The 21,194-nt window shown below is 44.1% G+C and overlaps 1 protein-coding gene across 1 annotated transcript in view; it reads left to right on the forward strand.

The window, feature by feature from the left end:
- The first annotated feature begins 13,536 nt into the window (after nt 1-13,536).
- The window catches only part of ACTL6B (actin like 6B), a 32,217-nt gene continuing 24,559 nt past the window's right edge, over nt 13,537-21,194 (forward strand). The window contains exons 1-2 of the mRNA XM_083472749.1: nt 13,537-13,776; nt 20,906-20,982. Of these exons, the coding sequence (XP_083328875.1) occupies nt 13,752-13,776; nt 20,906-20,982 (102 nt within the window). The 5' untranslated portion in view covers nt 13,537-13,751. The remainder of the gene's footprint in view (nt 13,777-20,905; nt 20,983-21,194) is intronic.

A 21,194-nucleotide genomic window follows, 5' to 3' on the forward strand; every position in this document is an offset into this window, starting at 1 on the left:
CGCGGAGCGATCCCGCCCCACCCAGCCCCGGTGATGCGGCCGCCGCGCCCAGAGCCGGACGCGAGCGAGGGAGATACCAAGTGGCGCCCACTCGCGGAGGGGGGCGCGGGGAGGGGGAAAGGAAGAGGGGGAGCAGGGGGGGAGCCAACCGAGGTGGGGTTCAGAAGAATAAAACACAAAATACGAAGGGGAGTGAATATGGATCTTTCCTTTCTATGAAAGTTTCTTTTTTTTAAAAGAGTGGGACGTACCAACTGGGGTCGCCTGGGAGAGGCCAGTGTTGGGAGAGGGGGGTATCCGGGAAAGACCAAGTGACTTTTTCGGGGGGGAGGCAAAAACTCCACCCTGGTTTTTTTGCTTTGTTTTTTAAGTAAAGGGGGATTTCTTGTTTAAGGACATTTTTATTTTTCTGGTGGGGAGGGTATGTTTCCTCCCAGCCCAGGAGGGGATGAGTGGGGATTGGGTTATACCAAGTTTTTGGAAGGTGCTCCCCCCCTCCTCCATGCCCTTCACAAAAATTATTATTAATTGCAGAGAGGAAATGCTAATTTCAGTCTTAGCCATCAACTTCGGTCAAAGGGGAGGGGAGGAGGGGGATTGGTGGCGGGGGTGAGTCATTTCTTTAGGGAAGCAGCTCCACCCAGAATGGGAGGCTGAGATGGTACAGTCCAAACCACACTCAGTAACCTTTGCACAATTGTGTTGCACAAGCGCCCCAGCTCTCCCCCCCCCCCCCCGCTCCTTCCTCCTGCTCTAAATAACTCTGGTCACTGCCAGCGCCTTCCCCTTGCACAAAAAAGCAGACAAGCAGACGTTTTTTTCCTTTAACCTCCCTGCTCCCAAAAAAAGGACCCAGGAGTCCGGGAATCTGCGGGCTCTGAGCCTTTAAAAGCAGCAATCAACAGGTGCAGCTTGAATTCTGGCCCCATCTGTTGAATTTCTGCCTGCCAGCGCGGTGTTGAGAGGCTCAAGAGCCCTGCTAGACATCATCATCATCATCATCATCATCATTATTATTATTATTATTATTATTATTATTATTATTATTATTATTATTCTCTTAGACTCAGAGGAGCCAGGAATCCTGACCAGCTGATAAGAGGCAGAAACTTGATTTTTTTCCTCTGCCTGAGGAAGGAAAAACATCATCGAGGGGGTGAAAAAAGAGGAAATTCGTGTGGGTGGGGGAGAGAGAGGAAATCCCCTTCCATTTCTTAAAGCGGTGGTTTGGAAAGGCTGAAAAGCACTGTGGGAGGTGAAGAGAAACCAGACCTTTTGAGGGGCTGGTTTGGAGCCCCAAAGCGCCTACACGGCAGGCAGAAAATCAACAGGAAGGGGCTTCCAGTCCAGGATGCAATTCTGGGCTGCATCAATAGGAGTATAGCATCTAGATCAAGGGAAGTAATAGTGCCACTGTATTCCGCTCTGGTCAGACCTCACCTGGAGTACTGTGTCCAGTTCTGGGCACCACAGTTCAAGAAGGACACTGACCAACTGGAACGTGTCCAGAGGAGGGCAACCAAAATGGTCAAAGGCCTGGAAACGATGCCTTATGAGGAACGGCTAAGGGAGCTGGGCATGTTTAGCCTGGAGAAGAGGAGGTTAAGGGGTGATATGATAGCCATGTTCAAATATAGAAAAGGATGTCACATAGAGGAGGGAGAAAGGTTGTTTTCTGCTGCTCCAGAGAAGCGGACACGGAGCAATGGATCCAAACTACAAGAAAGAAGATTCCACCTAAACATTAGGAAGAACTTCCTGACAGTAAGAGCTGTTTGACAGTGGAATTTGCTGCCAAGGAGTGTGGCGGAGTCTCCTCCTTTGGAGGTCTTTAAGCAGAGGCTTGACAACCATATGTCAGGAGTGCTCTGATGGTGTTTCCTGCTTGGCAGGGGGTTGGACTCGATGGCCCTGGTGGTCTCTTCCAACTCTAGGATTCTATGATTCAGGATAAAACGGTCACCTGTTGATTGCTTTCCTGTTCTCCAGCTCTTAAAAGAGTCTCTTGTGCCCTCAAATGTCAAAATCCACAGCCGCCTTGGAAAGGATGTACCTGCCGGATTTCTGCCCGTTGTTCAGCTCCTGAAAACTCCAGGACCCCTGTCAGGAAAACAAAATAATAGTATTTTTTTTAAAGAAGAAAAACAACAACAATTGAAGCCCTGGGGGAGGGAAAACTAAAGAGCAAAGGGGGACTTGCAGAAGAAGACCCCTGAATTTTCAGACAAATTTGGGGTTAAAAAGTACACTGCTTTTTATTATGGGAGAGAGAGTGTTTCAAAAGTTAGGGTGCAATGAAAGAAGGGTTAGCTACCGCTTTTGATTCCCAGTAAAAGCATTCAAATCTTAGAGTTGGAAGGGGCCCAACATAGCTGTCAACCGTCCCTTATTTGGCGGGACAGTCCCTGATCCCAGCGCCATGTCCCGCTCCTGTCCCTTATTGATGATGTCCCTTAAATTTCCCGGGTTTCAAAGGAAGCAGCTCCTCTCCCTCCCTCCCTGCCGGCCAGGGAGGAGAGAGGCTCCAGCTGTGTTGCTTAGCTGCGTTGCTCACCCAATAAGGATTCTGAAAACGACTGGGGGGTGGAGCTTGCATGCCTTGTGCCAATCAAATCGGCCGCGTTGCCTGGGGACTCGCCTTTGCTCAGCGCTTCCCAGCGGAGAGGGGATGGTGGTTTTCCTGGCTGCATCCCCTTTGCCTGGTTGCTGTGCTGTGGGAACCACCGCTTGAGGCTTCGTTTGGCTGCTGGCTGGGCTTTCTGCCTTTGGCTCGGAGGGGCTCAGAAGTTGAACATACCTGTGCTCTGAAAATCCCTTATTTTGGCTGCTGATCCCTTATTTTCAAGGCTGCTGGTCCCTTATTTTCAAATCTGTAAGTTGACAGCTGTGGGGCCCAAGGGCCCAGGCTAGCCCTCCCCACGCTATTCCCGCCCCTACTCCCAACTCCCAATTCAAGAAAATATCTGAAAGAGATGTTGTATGGGTGATTTCAACTAGCACCCCACAGACTATGCATTTTGGTCATAACAAAGGGGGACATGGATCGCCAGGAACTAATCTCAGCTGCGGAAAAAACATGTTCCCCTCTTTATTTTCGACTCTCTTGGGCGCAGGAATTTAACCTTACTTATGAATCCCAAGCCAGAATTAAGATTGCCAGAAGAAATATCAACAGCCTCAGATATGCAGATGACACAACCTTGATGGCAGAAAGTAAGGAGGAATTAAAGAACCTTTTAATGAAGGTGAAAGAGGAGAGCGCAAAATATGGTCTGAAGCTCAACATCAAAAAAACGAAGATCATGGCCACTGGTCCCATCACCTCCTGGCAAATAGAAGGGGAAGAAATGGAGGCAGTGAGAGATTTTACCTTCTTGGGCTCCATGGCCACTGCAGATGGTGACAGCAGCCACGAAATTAAAAGATGCCTGCTTCTTGGGAGAAAAGCAATGACAAACCTAGACAGCATCTTGAAAAGCAGAGACATCACCTTGCCAACAAAGGCCCATATAGTTAAAGCTCTGGTTTTCCCAGTAGTGATGTATGGAAGTGAGAGCTGGACCATAAAGAAGGCTGATCGCCAAAGAATTGATGCTTTTGAATTCTGGTGCTGGAGGAGACTCTGGAGAGTCCCATGGACTGCAAGAAGATCAAACCTATCCATTCAAAAGGAAATCAGCCCTGAGTGCTCACTGGAAGGACAGATCCTGAAGCTGAGGCTCCAAGACTTTGGCCACCTCAGGAGAAGAGAAGACTCCCTGGAAAAGACCCTGATGTTGGGAAAGACGGAGGGCACAAGGAGAAGGGGACGACGGAGGACGAGATGGTGGGACAGTGTTCTTGAAGCTACGAACATGAGTTTGACCAAACTGCGGGAGGCAGTGGAAGACAGGAGTGCCTGGCGTGCTCTGGCCCAGGGGGTCACGAAGAGGTGGACATGACTAAACGACTCAACAGCAACAATTTATAATTTTTGTTTAACCTGCAAGAAAGAAGGGCTTTTTCGCTGGCTAGGTTCAATTCTAATCCTTCTAAACTCTTCTGCCCAGATGCTGAGGTCCAGCTCTGAGGGCCTTCTGGCAGTTCCCTCATTGTGAGAAGCAAAGCTACAGGGAACCAGGCAGAGGGCCTTCTCGGTGGTGGCACCCGCCCTGTGGAACGCCCTCCCATCAGATGTCAAAGCGATAAAAAACTACCTGACATTCAGAAGACATCTTAAGGCAGCCCTGTTCAGGGAAGTTTTTAATGGGTGACATTTTAATTTTTGGTCTTTGTGGAAGCTGCCCAGAGTGGCTGGGGAAACCCAGCCAGATGGGCAGGGTACAAATAATAAATTATTATTATTATTATTTGGGATAGGTTTGTGGGTTTGGCAGAAGGAGACAGGATCTGCCCATGCGATGCCCACCTGGTGGAAACTCCAGCTCACATGGCCCTTAAATGTAAAACGTATGATGATCTCTGTCAACAATTTTTAGACCATCTATGTATCCCAACATGGAAACCAGAGACTGAGGTTATACGCTTCTTATTACAGGGGAGAGACCAGGAACTCACCAAGACAGTTGCTAAGTTCCTCTATTTGGTTTTTTTTGTACGCTACAGGATCCTGCCCTTGCTGGAGACCCACAGAGATGAAATATATTGCTCGCCTCTTCTTCTTCCCTTTGGCAAATGACTGTACTGTTGAAATGGCGACGAGATCTTACTGGCCTATTTATTCTGAATGTTTGTATGTGATGCCAATAAAGGTTTGATGGTGATGCCCTAAATGGCTGTGCCCTAGAAGAGCTGTTTGTGGAACTGACCTGAGGGGCAGCAACCGTGGACTCCATTTTGAGTGGTGACCTTTCGCCCGGGTGCAACATGTCAGTGTTGTCGACTCCACTGGGAGCAGTGAACATCATGCTGTTGGATTGCACATCCGCGCAAATGTCCGATTTCTAAGAAAATCCAGCACGTCGCACTGGGTTTCAAAAGAAGAAACTTCCCCCGAATGAGGAGGTTGGTAAAAAGGAAGTTGAAAGTCAGACGGGTCAGATCACTCCAAAATGCTTGGGACTTCTTTAAGGACACTATACAGTATTAGAAACTCAACTGGAGTTTGGGCTGCAGGTCTGGGAAGTGTGGTTAATGAGCAGAGTCAGAGAAGCTTTCAGAGGCCAGAAGGCTTCTTTCGAAAAAGTGGATGTCTTTAAAAATAAAAATATTCATTTCCCTTTTTCATCCATTACATATACGATATATGATATTTTTATTGTTATTGTCCCATGCAGAACAATGAAAATGAAAAACTACATAAAACATTCAAACCCCCCTAAAAACTCTGAAACCCCATTTTTAAATACACTATACTATAGAGACCCCTTATGCTGCATTTAGAACCAGAATTGCATTTGCGTAGAAACTGTTTCTCAGGGGGCTAGTCTGAGAACCCTGTACCTTCTTCCAGAAGGCAGAAGCTGAAAGAGATCATTTCCGGGGTGCGCACTATCCTGCGCTATCTCTGCAGCTTTCTTATGGCACCTGGAAGCATAGATTTGATCCAAGGTGGGAAGAGTGCACCCAATTATTCTCTCCGCAATCTTTGCAATCCTGGACAGCATTGGTTTTTCCCCTGACTGCAGCTCCCAAACCACACACACAGACCATAAGTTAATACGCTCTCCACAGTGCAATGGTAAAATGCCACCAACAGGTCCTTTGAGAGATTATTTTTCCAGAGGATTCTCAGAAAATATAACCTCTGCGGTGCTCTCTTCATCAGGTCTTTACTGTTTTCTTCCCAGGTTAGGTCGTCTCTCAAACTCCATTCCCAGAAATCGAGACCCCGAGACCTGTTCCACGCACTTCCCCTCCATAATGAGTGGCTGAATATTCAATTTACATTTCCTAAAGTCCACAATGATCTCTTTTGTTTTCTTTAAGTTAAGGAGTAAGTTTCCCCAACTGCTCAACTTCCTTCTTAGAGGCCGCCTCCCCCTCTCCAGCCATGATTAAACCAACCACCGTTGTATCATCTGCAAATGATATCTCATCTCATATTAATAACATTTACTATGTATTCCTCCCTTGCTCCCCTCCTGGGCTTCCCCCAACTTCCGCTTCTAATTTATTTCTCCTTTCACCTTCTTTGCTACCTCCTAAAAGAAAACAACTACTAATAAAATATTTATACAATAACATCAAACCTAAAAACATAAAAATAACAATGAATACACCATATTGTTTCTCTGTCTTCTACACATTTTCTAATACTAATAACGTGGACGTTTATTTAAATCCTGCCATCAAGTCTACAGACTTCCTTTGTTTCTGCAAGTATAATATAAATGGTTCCCATTCTTTTTCAAAGTCACTGCTGCCTTTTTCTCTTAGTCTGCCTGCCATTTTTGCCAGTTCTGCATAGTCCATCAACTTCTCTTGCCATTGCTCTTTCGGTGGTATTTCTCCAGTCTTCCAGTTTTGTGCAATCAGTATTCTTGCTGCTGTACTGGCATACATGAATAAAGATATACCGAAAGAAAAGAGGAAAAAGCGGGTGCCTTGCAGAAATGAAGAGATCTGAAAGGAACACAAATTCTGGCAAAAATAAACGTGAGCAGACAGTAAGGGATGGGGGGAAAGAACCAGAGGAACACATCGCTAGAAACATGAAGGCTACCAACAGGAAGTTATTTTAAATATATTGTTGTTGTTGTTTAGTCATTTAGTCGTGTCCGACTCTTTGTGGCCCCCTGGACCAGAGCACGGCAGGCACTCCTGTCTTCCACTGCCTCCCGCAGTTTGGTCAAACTCATGCTGGTAGCTTCGAAAACACTGTCCAACCATCTCATCCTCTGTCATCCCTTCTCCTTGTCCTCTCAATCTTTCCCAACATCAGGGTCTTTTCCAGGGAGTCTTCTCTTCTCAGGAGGCGGCCAAAGTCTTGGAGCCTCAGCTTCAGGATCTGTCCTTCCAGTGAGCACTCAGGGCTGATTTCCTTCAGAATGGAGAGGTTTGATCTTCTTGCACTCCATGGGACTATCAAGAGTCTCCTCCAGCACCAGAATTCAAAAGCATCCATTCTTCGGCGATCAGCCTTCTTGATGGTCCAGCTCTCACTTCCATACATCACTACTGGGAAAACCATAGCTTTAACTATATGGACCTTTGTTGGCAAGGTGATGTCTCTGGAGGCAATTGGACTTTTGGATGACAAGGGAGTCAAAGGAGTGTTAAAGGAGGATAAGGAGATTGCAAAGAAGCTGAATTAATTATTTGCGTCTGCCCTTTACGACGGAACATATAGGAAGGTCCCGGTGCCTAAACTAACTTTTGCAGTGTTAAGTTGTGGGTGAACATATCAGACAACACAGCGATTCTTCAGACAGCTCTTGTTTATTCACAGGCCAGAACAGAACTGAACTGAAGGGTTCAGCCAGCCTGGTTATATAGAGCTCCACTACAACGCAACAGTAACCACTTTCTGTAAGCATCCAATCACTGAACGTCACTTTCAATTCCTTATTTGCATATGCGGACCTGAGTGAAAACTATCTATGGTATCCCCCTGCTGGCCCAGGGTGAGAACTTCAGTACATAACGTGCAGGAAAGGCGTCCGAGGAACTGAGGTGGTTAGGAGTTACAAGAGATGGAAGTTCTGGGCCTAATAAACAAAATAAAAATTGAGAAATCGCCAGGTCCTCGTGAGAGTTCTCAGGAAACAAAAATTGCTGATCTTCTACCAAAAATATGTAATGTGTCCCTCAGATCAGCCTTGAGTAGACAATAAAACACTTTTTTTTAAAAAAAAATGTATTTCCCCTCACTTATCTAGACAAGCAGCAATCAACCTTTTAAAAACATTTTAAACAAATGTATATTTCCACAAGTTGCTATGTGTCGTCAGAGGCCTATAACTATAATGTCAGTTGACATTGCATATATGTAAGAAAGCTATACCAGTTTGATTGAAACACAGTGATTTTCTTGTGCGTTTCACTCTCACAACACCATTTTTTAAAAAAGGGATCTGGGGGTGATCCTGGAATTTTCAGGCCACGTAGCTTAACATATGTCTCAGGAAAACTGGTGGAAAGTATCGTTAAAGATAAAATAACCAAGCCCATAGAAGAACAAGCCTTGCACAGCCAGCATGACTTTTCCAAGGAAAGCTCATGTCTCACAAACCTATTTGAGTTCTTTGAGAGTGTCAACAAGGGTTTAGATTGAGGTGATCTGGTTGACACAGTGTGGTTGGACTTCCAAAAAGCTTTCGATAAGGTACCATCCCAAACACTCGTGAATAAGCTTAGCCATCATGGAATAAGAGGAGAGGTCCTTTTGTGGATCCGTAACTGGTTAAGTCTTTGTCCATGGAGTTTTCTTGGCAGGGATACTGGAGTGGCTTGCCGGTTCCTGCTCCAGGTGGATCACGTTTGGTCAAAACTCTCCACTACGACCTGTCCATCTTAGGTGGCCCTGCATGGCATAGTTCATAGCTTCTCTGAGCATCTAAAAAAGTAGAGACATCACCTTGCCAACAAAGGTCCGTATAGTTAAAGCTATGGTTTTCCCAGTAGTGATGTATGGAAGTGAGAGCTGGACCATAAAGAAGGCTGATCGCTGAAGAATGGATGCTTTTGAATTCTGGTGCTGGAGGAGACTCTTGAGAGTCCCATGGACTGCAAGAAGATCCAACCTCTCCATTCTGAAGGAAATCAGCCCTGAGTGCTCACCGGAAGGACGGATCCTGAAGCTGAGGCTCCAATACTTTGGCCACCTCATGAGAAGAGAAGACTCCCTGGAAAAGACCCTGGTGTTGGGAAAGATGGAGGGCACAAGGAGAAGGGGACGACAGAGGACGAGATGGTGGGACAGTGTTCTCGAAGCTACCAGCATGAGTTTGACCAAACTGCGGGAGGCAGTGGAAGACAGGAGTGTCTGGCGTGCTCTGATCCAGGGGGTCACAAAGAGGCGGACACGACTAAACAACAACAAATGGTTTAAGAGAAAACTATATGAAAATGTTATATAGATGGTATCTAGCACCGAATAAACTGGCAAGTGTATAAATCAAAATCGAGTAAGCGCTGGAAATGCAAAGAGTACTTTCTATCATATGTGGTGGTCTTGCAGTAAAGTTAAAGCTTCCTGGGAAATGATATATAATGAATTGAAAAAGATGTTTAAAATAACATTTCTATATAAAAAAACACCCAGCAGCCTTTCTCTTGGGAATTATAGGGACAGAACTAGCTAAACAGTATAGAAATCTATTCATGTATGTGACTATAGCGGCAAGAATATTTTTTGCCCCAAAATGGTAACAAGAAGAAGTCCCGACGGAAGAAGAATAAATACAAAAACTTATGGACCATGCTGAAATGGCGGAACTTACCAGAAAAATAAGAAATCAAAATAACAAACTTTTTATAAAAGAATGGAAATGGTTTATTGAATATGTACACCAGTGGCGTAGCGTGGGGGGTGCAGGGGGGGCCGGCCGCACCGGGCGCAACATCTGGGGCTTAGGGTTAGGGGGTGCAAATCCACAGGTTAGGGGGCGCAAATCCACGGGTTAGGGGGCGCAAATTACTTGCCTTGCCCCGGGTGCTGACAACCCACACTACGCCACTGATGTACACATAAATTGTAAACAGATAAGGACATTGGCAGGATTATTGTAAAATGTATTTCATAAGTGTTTCATAACAGTAAATACTTAAAGTAGATGAATAAAAGATTAAGTTAGTTTAGAATATGCAGGAAACGATAAAAACCTTTTTTATTTTTTAACAGTTTATTCTTATGTTACATCTGTATACATTCTCATATTACATTGCATATCTTATTACAGCATAACTTCCAACATGTATACAAAGTTTATATACAAAATTTATATACCTAAAAAGAAAAACACAACACTACGTATTCCCAGATCATATATGTACCAACACCACAGACTTCCTGGCAATCACGTTGTATAATCCTTTTTTTTTACAAGTGAATGTACTCTTATTATTGTATATTTCTTTGCATTTTATCTAATACATTCGTATATCAAATTGTACCCTTAATCTTATTTCTCAATTCAATTTCTCTCCAACGTCAATCAAATGCCAGCATAGATAGTGAACCTTCACTGTATTTTTGAACATCTATCTTATATCTATCCCATTTTTTCCAAAAATTTAAGGAACTGCAGAAAGAGGAGGAAGGAAGTCAAGATTTGAAATGTTAAAATGACTGGCAAACTATTGAAATGTATATAACTGAAGATCATATAAAATAAAATAAACAAAGTGGGCAGAGAAAAGTTTTTATCATTCTCTTCTAAGACTGCATCTCGTGGATATCCACTGAAGCTGAAAGCTGAAAGATTCAGAACAGATAAAAAGAAGCCCTTCTTCATGCAGCGAATAGTTAAACTGTGGAACTCCCTGCCACAGGAGACAGCAGTGGGCCACAACAGGAATGGCTTTGGAAGAGATTGGGCAGAGAAGGCCTTTGATAATATGTCATGGGATCTTATGAAAAAGAATTTGGAGTTAATGGATATGGGACAATATTTTCTCAAGGGTATAGGAGCTACCGGTATATATTCGGAACAGAAAGCTAGATTAATAGCGAATAATGTATTCACAGATAACTTTGAAATCACAAAAGGAACAAGACAGGGGTGTCCGTTGTCACCACTATTATTTATAACAGTCCTTGAAGTCGAGAAATATAAGAGTGAATGAAAATGTAAAAGGAATTAGAGTTGGATCCAAAGAATATAAATCGAAAAGCGTTTGCTGACGATTTTGTAATAACGGTAGCAGAACCCCTGTCCAGTGGACCTAAAGCACTGGACAGGATTGAGGAATTTGGACAAGTAGCCGGTTTTAGACTTACAAGTGAAACTCGGAAAATTAGAATATCGTGGGAAAGTTCATTTATTTCAGTAATTCAACTTAAAAGGTGAAACTAGTATATGAGATAGACTCACGACATGCAAAGCGAGATATGTCAAGCCTTTATTTGTTATAATTGTGATGATCATGGCGTACAGCTGATGAAAACCCCAAATTAACCATCTCAGAAAATTAGAATATTAAATGAAATCAGCAAAACGAGGATTGCAAATAGAGCAATACTGGACCTCTGAGAAGTAGAAGCATGCATATATACTCAGGACGTGGTTTGGGCTCCTTTTGCATCAATTACTGCCTCAATGCGGTGTGGCCTGGATGCTATCAGCCTGTGGCACTGCTGAGGTGTTATGGAAGACCAGGAAGCTTCAATAGCAGCCTTCAGCTCTTCTGCATTGCTCGGTCTCATGTCTCTCACCTTTCTCTTGGCAATGCCCCATAGATTCTCTATGGGGCTCAGGTCAGGCGAGTTTGCTGGCCAATCAAGCACAGTAATCCCATGGGCATTGAACCAGGTTTTGGTACTCTGGGCAGTGTGGGCAGGTGCCAAAGTCCTGCTGGAAAATGAAGTCAGCATCCCCATAAAGCTCGTCTGTGGAAGGAAGCAGGAAGTGCTCCAAAATCTCCAAAATCTGCGTTGACCCTGGACTTAAGGAAGCACAGTGGACCAACACCAACTGATGACGTGGCTCCCCAAATCAACACAGACTGTGGAAACTTCACCCTGGACTTCAAGCATCTGGCATTGTGTGCCTCCCTGTTCTTCCTCCAGACTCTGGGTCCTTGGTTTCCAACTGAGATGCAAAAGCTGCTCTCATCAAAAAAGAGATTTGCTCTATTTGCAGTCCTTATTTTGCTGATTTCATTTAATATTCTAATCATCGCGATTATAACAAATAAAGGCTTGACATATCTCGCTTTGCATGTCATGAGTCTATCTCATATATTGTTAAAATAAAAAAATTCCTTCCAGTAGCACCTTAAAGACCAACTAAGTTAGTTCTTGGTATGATATTTCGTGTGCATGCACACTTCTTCAGATACACTGAAACAGAAGTTGCCAGATCCTTCTATATAGTGAGAAGGTGGGGAGGGGTATTACTCAGAAGGGTGGTGGGAATGGGAGATTGGCAGATAGCTGAGATGAGCCTGTTGACGACTCTTAACGACTGTAATAGGTCTTACAGGAAAAGGCAAGGGGTGTTGTTGTTTAGTTGTTTAGTCGTGTCCACCTCTTCGTGGCCCCCTGGACCAGAGCATGCCAGGCCCTCCTGTCTTCCACTGACACCCGCACTTTGGTCAAACTCATGCTAGTAGCTTCGAGAACACTGTCCCACCATCTCATCCTCTGTCGTCCCCTTCTCCTTGTGCCCTCCATCTTTCCCAACATCAGGGCCTTTTCCAGGGAGTCTTCTCTTTTCATGAGGTGGCCAAAGTCTTGGAGCCTCAGCTTCAGGATCTGTCCTTCCAGTGAGCACTCAGGGCTGATTTCCTTCAGAATGGAGAGGTTGGATCTTCTTGCAGTCCATGGGACTCTCAAGAGTCTCCCCCAGCACCAGAATTCAAAAGCATCCATTCTTCGGTGATCAGCCTTCTTTATGGTCCAACTCTCACCTTTTAAGCTGAATTACTGAAATACAGTGGTACCTCGGGTTAAGTACTCAATTCGTTCTGGAGGTCCGTTCTTAACCTGAAACTGTTCTTAACCTGAGGTACCACTTTAGCTAATGGTGCCTCCTCCTGCTGCCGCGCCGCTGGAGCACAATTTCTGTTCTCATCCTGAAGCAAAGTTCTTAACCCGAGTTAGTGGGTTAGTGGAGTCTGTAACCTGAAGTGTATGTAACCTGAAGCGTATGTAACCAGAGGTACCACGGTAAATGAACTCTCCCACGATGTTCTAATTTTCTAAGTTTCACCTGTAGTAAAACAAAAACGAATATGTTAGTTAAAAAAAACCCAAAAAACTGGGACAACTCCATAGAGAAGGAGAGCGCAATAAGCGTCTGCTAGCCACGATGGCTCTGCACTGTCAGAGGCACTAATGCTTCCGAACACCAGTTCGAATCCTGCTGGGGACGATGACTTCCTATGGGGAGAAATTGGCTGGCCAATGTGCAAATGATGGTGGGCTCAAGGCGCCAGCCGCCTGATCCAACAGGACTCTTCTTCTTCTTCTTCCTATGTGCCTTAAGGGTCTCACTCTGCCTTTTGCCCCCCTCCCAACACTGTAAAGGGATGGCAGCACCCAGTGGCGTAGCGTGGGTTGTCAGCACCCGGGGCAAGGCAAGTAATTTGCGCCCCCTAACCCATGGATTTGCGCCCCCTAACCCGTGGATTTGCGCCCCCTAACCCGTGGATTTGCGCCCCCTATCCCTAACCCCCAGATGTTGCGCCCGGTGCGGCCGGCCCCCCCTGCATCCCCCACGCTACGCCACTGGCAGACCCCACCCCAGTCTCCCTGGATTTCAGCTGCCCTCACCGCCTTGGCTCCTTTAAGAATGCAGCTGTTCTCTCTTCTCATTGTCTCCAATGGCAGCCAATCAGGGATTCCGCTGGTCGGGGGGGGGGGGTGCGGAGCTCTGATTGGCTATGACGCATCCCTTACTCCCCCCCACCCCCCTTCCACCTTGATCTCTCCCTCCCTCCCTCCCTCCGCAGCCCCCTCCCCTCCCCGGGTCGCTGTCCACTGGCCTGGGTGCTGAATTTTCCCAACCAGCCCTGCCCCGTCCGTGGCGAGACCCCCCCAGCCAGAGCCCGGGGGCTCTCAGACACCCACACAGCCACCCACCTACCTACCCACCCACCCAACCCGGAGCATTGCAAAGGGGCGCTGGCGCTGCCTGGGAGCCGCGATGAGCGGAGGGGTCTACGGAGGAGGTAAAGGCTGGGTTGCCATCGGCGTTGCAGCTGTTCGGCTTGGGGAGGGGGGGTCCCGGCAGCTCCCAGCCCCCCAGATCTGGGCCCTGCATGCATTTGGTCGCGGGGCACCCCGAGGAGACCCTTCGCCGCCAGCATCTCGGTCCGCCTGCACCCCAGCAACAGCTGCATTCCTGCACTTGGCTAGGGCGGCTGGAGAGGGTGTTGCGCCCGCGCGCCCACCCTGCTCATCGCTCCCAGCTGGGGGCTTCCTCCCAGCCAGCCAGGAGGGCAGGGAAACTGCGGAACTCACCCCCACAGGAAGCAGCGGGGACCACCAAGCCGGAGGAGAGGGGAAATTCACGGAGGAGAAGCCTAGCGGCGGCTACCGGCCGCAAGGAGCGGAGAGATGCGCTCTTGCGCGCAAAGCCTTGCTTGCTGGTTTGGTCAATGAGGCATCCGGTTGGCCACTGGGAGAAGAAGATGTTGGGCTAGGGGGGCCCCGGCCTGGTCCAGCAACCTCGAGGGTCCTTATGCATAGTCCAACTCAGGTGCCAACTTGGTCTTGAGTCAGATCCATCTCTTTTTTTATTGTCCCTGCTGAATGTGACTTGGCTCGCTTATTTGAGCCGCCTGGTTCCTCGGGTGTTAGTTTAACGGGGCGCCAAAAGGTCGTTTTCCTGCTTCTGCTCTGCTGAGTGAAGATAGTTGCACTTACAAGGCCTCCCTTGATGTGCTGGTGCTCCCCACTTCTTTTGGACTACAGCTCCCATCATCCCCAGCCAGTGATGGGAGTTGTAGTCCCAAACAGCTGGCTGGGTGGGTGTCAGCCTGTCAAGGCTGCTATAGATCAGGCATATAGGCAAACTCAGCCCTCCAGATGTTTTGGGACTACAACTCCCATCATCCCTAGCTAACAGGACCAGTGGTCAGGGATGATGGGAATTGTAGTCTCAAAACATCTGGAGGGCCGAGTGTGCCTATGCCTGCTATAGCTAGGCCTCTGCAGTGTAGGTTGGAAAAACCCTACTTGCTTTCAGGCCTTTATCTCCCCTTCCTTCACTGCCCCCCTTGAGTCAGATTATATAAATTGCAAGCTTTTGGGGGCGGGGTTAGGGTTAGGGTTAGGATTGATTCAGTTAGGAATATCATTTTTGGCAATACATTCATCTTAATTACCACTATCCTTCCTAACAGAGATAAATTCATTCTTCCCCAAATTTCTTTTTATTTATTTCCACATTTTTTTCATAATTATCTTTAAATATGTTAATCTTTTTTGGCTGTTAACCATATTCCCAAATATTTCACTTTTTTATGTATAATTATTTCTGTCACCTGCTGTACCTCTTTTTTATTTTGTTCTGGAATAATTTTTTTGGATGTTTGTTTTATTTTTATTCAATTTAAAGCCTGTTGCCTGTCCAAATTTTTGTATTTTTTCTAATACTTTTACTAATGAATTGATCAGGTCTTCTACTGTGATCGCTAAATCATCCGCAAATGCCTTTAATTTATATGACTTATTTCCTACGGTTATTCCTCTAATATCATCTGCTTTTATGTCTCTCACCAGCACCTCTAAGACTAAAATAAACAATGAAGGTGACAAGGGACGTTAATTTCTTCTAGGACCTTTAACATAAAGGTCCACGAAACGTTATCAAATGCTTTTTCCGCATGTACAAACATCATTGCTGCCTGTTTTTCATTCCTTACTTCCAGATATTCAACAATATCGACTACATTCCTTATATGATCTTTCATATGTCTTCCTGGCAAAAATCCTGTTTGATCTTGATGTATTATTTCTAATAATATATATTTCATTCTATTAGCTAATATGTTTGCATACAATTTATAATCACTGTTTAATAGTGAAATAGGTCTATAATTTTTAACTTCCATTTCTTGTTTTGGAATCAGAGTAATAAAAGCCTCTTTCCAAGTCTTACTATTTCCCATACCTTTAATATTTCATTCATTACATTTTGTAATGGTTGAATTAAATTTTTTATAATATTTTGCAGTTAATCCATCTCCGTCTGGTACTTTCCCTGTTTTTGCTTGTTTAATGGCATTTGAGATTTCTGATCTATTAACTGGTGCATTTAAAGTATTCAACTTTTCATTTGGAATTCTTGGCAATTTATTTTGTCTTATATATCTTCCCATTTCTATTTTATCTTCTGGTCCAGCTCGATATAAGTCTGGAAAGTCTTTGGTAAATTGTTTTCTGATCTGTCTTGGGTTATCAATCAGCATTCTCATCACAAACCAGGCAAATTTGGAGTTAGACTCGATAATCTGATAAAGCTGAGGGTCATTATTGGGTGTTGCTATTTTAGTTTTGTTTTTCATCTTCAAATTTTCATCAGTTGCTATAATAGTTCTGCCTGTTTTATATACAATATATATATATATATTTAAAAACTACTCAAAGAAAATGTATGTATTCTCATCCAACTTTGCTTAGAATGATAGAATTGTAGAGTTTTAAGGGATCCTGAGGTCATTTAGCCCAATCCCCTGCAATGCAGGAATCTCAGCTTCCTCGATTTTAAATCTTGAATTCTTTTTTTTAAGGACACATAATAATAATAATTATTATTCTTTTTTTCTGGTTACAAAATTGTACACACATAAATCATAAAATGTGACATGACTGTTAATATGTGTCACTAGGGGGGCAAAATAGTAAATATATTACTTAGTAAATAGTAAATATATATAGTAAATATATTACTTTATATCACGTAATAATGAGATGGTTCCAGTAAACCAGTTAAATGAGTTCTTCAGTAAATCAGTTTGGAAAACGCAGTATAATAGGAGCGAGATCAAGAGTATTGCGTGCTTAACCACGTCATATTGCGATATATATTGTAGGTCTTTTTCATCAGTGTGCTGTTTCATTTGCATATTTAATAAACTCACACCATAAAATGTAAAATGTAACACGTTTTGCTCTCTCGCCTTACCACCCTAAATTATTGTGACAACATTTCCAGTATGGCTATTTGCTAGACAATATTATACCAGTGATCAATATTCACCAATTGTTATTCCTTTTCTAGCAGCTGTTAATCAATGTGTTACTAATTCCTTCTTAATCGGTCCATATCTGAAGTATATATATATATATATAAGGCTAATGTTAGGGTTATTGGGATTGTCTGAGCTGTAAGCAGAGATATCTCTTTAAAAAACAGGCTTCCGAAATTGTTCTATTTGCGGGCATTCCCACCACATATGTTCGTATGTACCTATAATTTTGCATCCTTTCCCAACATAACAAGACATCATCAGGCTTCATATATGATAGGCACCTCAGTGTTAAACACCATCAATGCACAGCTTTTAGTGAACGTTCCCTAGTACAGTGGTACCTTGGTTTTCAAACGCTTTGGTTCTCAAACTCCGAAAACCCGGAAGTGAGTGTTCCGGTTTTCAAACATTTTTCGGAAGCCGAACGTCCAATGCTGCTGTCGGCTATTGTTTCTGGAGCGCCTGCACCAATCAGAAGCTGCGCCTTGGTTTTCGAACATTTCGGAAGTCAAACGGACTTAAGTTACAGATAGGTAGCCGTGTTGGTCTGCCATAGTCAAAATAAAAAAATTCCTTCCAGTAGCACCTTAAAGACCAACTAAGTTAGTTCTTGGTATGAGCTTTCGTGTGCATGCACACTTCTTCAGATACACTGAAACAGAAGTTGCCAGATCCTTCTATATAGTGAAAAGGTGGGGAGGGGTATTACTCAGAAGGGTGGTGGGAATGGGAGATTGGCAGATAGCTGAGATGAGCCTGTTGACGACTCTTAACGACTGTAATAGGTCTTACAGGAAAAGGCAAGGGGTGAGAAGGTGAGAAATGGCTTAGTCATGTATAATGAGATAAGAATCCAATGTCTCTGTTCAGACCAAGTCTCTCCATGGTTTTAAGTTTGGTAATGAGTTGCAATTCAGCAACTTCTCTTTCCAGTCTATTTCTGAAATTCCTTTGTAGTAAAACAGCTACTTTGAGATCTTGTATAGAATGTCCTGGGAGATTGAAGTGTTCTCCTACTGGTTTCTCTGTTTTGTGATTCTTGATGTCAGATTTATGTTCATACCAAGAACTAACTTAGTTGGTCTTTAAGGTGCTACTGGAAGGAATTTTTTTTATTTTGAAACGGACTTAAGTTTGGCTCTTTTGTTTTTGCTATTTATTTTGCATGTTTGTTTTTGAGGCTTTTTTGGTTAATTTGTTTTTGCGACTGTGTGGAACCCAGTTCAGCTACTGATTGATTGATTGATTGATGTGTGACTGCAGAAATGGATAAAAGCCCCCCATCCAAACAGTGACTATCATCGGTGTAGGGAAGAAAAAAAAAAATTTTCATTTTTATCAACGACAATACTGTCTTATTTATTTTATAGTACAGTGCATTGACTATTACTTCCATTTTATAGACCAATGGTCTCGTTAGATAGGAAAATTAATGTTAAATCGGACTTCCGGGGTGGCACCATCAGCAATGGCGGACTCCCTCTGAACTGGAGGGACTAGCTCTGCGTGAAACGGGTCTTTTCCGCTACGGCGAAGCGGGGACCCTGCTAAAAATCACAGGCGGATGAAGCCTGTGACCATGGGACTTGGCGGGCACCCTTAGCGCCCCCCCAACCCGCAAAGGAACCCACTAACGGGCTCCGAAGTGAAGAGGGGGAAGTGGCGTGGTGCTGTGAGTCAACTGCTATTTCTGTGGAGCGAAGCCGCACAGCCGTTGCCAGAGGGCGCTGCCTTTTTCCTGGGACAATTTGGCTTCTAAAATAAGCACCCGTGAGTACTTAAACTTTGAACAATCGGACTTTAAATAAGGACTTGCGAGAAGAAAGGAATTGGACTTAAAATTTTATGTTAATTTGGTACTGGAACGGGAAGGTCTAAACAGGAAGTCAGCCTTCCGTTTCTTTGTAGACAGAATAAAGCAAAGACAACGTAAACTAGAGCTCAGAAAATCGCTTCTAAAGGATTGGCTTTCATCATTTAAAACTGTTGAACCCCCCTTTGGTAGCAGGAGAAGAAGGGGGATCTTTTTTGGACTGTTTAAACCTGCAGAAGTGAGTTTAAAGCAAAATAACTTTCCTCCGTCCTGATCCTGGAGCGGGGTGTCAGGACTGACGTTTTGAAGCTCATTGACCAGAGACAAACGTTTTTGACAGATAGTTAAAGGAAGAGAAACATAGTGATTCCACTGTTTCCTTTCACATTTTAAATGAACAAATATTGACAAAATATCTCAAAAAAGATACTTTGTTGCAAGAACAAATAGAAGTTCTCCCCCTAGAGGGAGACTGTGAAACTGTAACTAATTCCAGGGAGCTTGCAGCTGCCTCAGATTACAATCGTGGGAAAGGACTTGTGACCTTGTGGGACACTGTATCCAGAGGCTCTGCTGTGTGCTCTCTGTAAAACAAGTGCCCTACTGGAACAGTAAAGTGAGAAGATGGAATTGATGACTAATGCGGCCAGAATTTTTGAACAGGCGGTGGGAAACTATGTGGAGCCCACCCAGGAATTAGATCAGGAGTGTGTCCTGACAGAGCAGATGAGATAAGAGGACGTTGCTGAATCTTGGGCGCCAGAGATGGAGGGAGCTGCGGCCTCACAGGAACAAGAGCTTTTGGACTTGACAAATGAACTTGGAAAAAGCCAGATTTGGAAAGATAAAGTTTGGATTGGTTTGGAAATGGGGGGTTGGATAGACCCCCCTATGCAAGGATGTTTGGACTTTCCGAGTCTGGCAATGGGCCGTGAGATGTTTGGAGCTGTGGGGGCTCTCAATTTTGGAGGGATTCTGAAGCATCTTCTTAAATACCACATGGAGTTGAGTCTGGACTATGGAAAGGGGCTGATTTGTTGAAAAGGGTCAAAAACATCATCAAGCTGGAGTTCCCACGAGTGAAAGGAGAATATGAAGAAGAGCTGCGGAAGGGACATGGAAGAGATTTAAGGGCCTCGGATGTAAGGTTGCCAGGTTAATGCGCCAGATCGATGGGATAAAAAGGACTGACAAAACCCGGGACCAGGAGGAAGGGACGCTGGATGAAGATTGGATTGTTTTTATTTCTTTTTTTATTACCAGGATTGTTTTATAAAATTGATGAATGTTAGAAAAATGTTGGAATGAAATTATTTGGCTCTAGCAAAAACGTTTAAAGAATTAGGCAAGAATATTATGGTTGTGAGAAGTTGGTAAAAATAAGATTTAAGTTTTAAGTTTTTAAGGTTTTCTATAAGATAAGATGAAAATAGATTAAGGTAATGTAATGACAGAATACTATGAAATATGGAAAGGATTTGCTGCATAATTAATAACCAGGATACAAAAAAAGGGAGGAGGAGGAGGTCAAAGAAAGAAGGTAATGAGACTTGAGGATTTGAGAATGATGGATTTATTTTTGTTGGTCTGCAGTGTATTTTTGTTTTTTGAATGTGGTTTGTTTTTTTTCTTTGTTTTTTCTATTTTCCTTTTCTGCTTTGTTTTTTCTTTGCAATTTCAAAATTTTTAATAAATATCATATTAAAAAATAAAATAAAATAAATGTTAAATGGCTGTTTTAGGGGTTGTTTTTAAAAGTCTGGAACGGATTAATTCGTTTTGCATTCCTTTCTATGGGAAAGCGTGCCTTGGTTTTGGAATGCGCTTTGGTTTCGGAACAGACTTCCGGAACGGATTAAGTTTGAGAGCCAAGGTACCACTGTAGTTGCTGGCAGAGATTTGTACAGTGCATAAATTGTTCCATTTATCCTATTTCCCCCCATGATAATTTTTATTAAGTTTTCCATTTTTAAAATATTCACATTTTGTTACATAATTCCATATCCTAATACATTGCTCTAACAGAGCATCGGCCTCCTTCCCTCCCTCTTTCCGACATCCATACATCTTACTAAATTCTTAGCATTTCTTTGATCACTTTTTTACCTTCAATATTTCACCTTCTTATTGGTAAATCAGTTCCCTATTTATCCTAATCAGTGGATAATCCTCATTGGGCACAGAAAATATAGCAAACTGGGCACTTTGCAAGTCTCCTTGGGGGGGGGGGGGTGGCATGTCACAAATTCCTCCCCAAATCCCTGAATTTAACCTTTGATTCCTCCGTAGATGAGGTTGGAGCTCTGGTCTTCGACATTGGCTCGTTCTCAGTCCGGGCTGGCTATGCTGGCGAAGACTGCCCTAAGGTACAATGCCCGGGGGCACCCCAAAATACCCCACCCCTTCAGCCTCCCCCTCCCTCCTTTAACCTTTTGCCTTCTTCTATTTCTCCCCGTGTCAGTTTCAGTTTAAGGGACGCGGGTGGCGCTGTGGGTTAAACCACCGAGCCTCTTGGGCTTGCTGATCAGAAGGTCAGTGGTTCGAATCCCCGCAACGGGGTGAGCTCCCGTTGCTCGGT

Source organism: Podarcis liolepis (assembly GCF_965112155.1).
Source record: "Podarcis liolepis genome assembly, chromosome: 13".
In the NCBI taxonomy this organism is placed as follows: domain Eukaryota; kingdom Metazoa; phylum Chordata; class Lepidosauria; order Squamata; family Lacertidae; genus Podarcis; species Podarcis liolepis.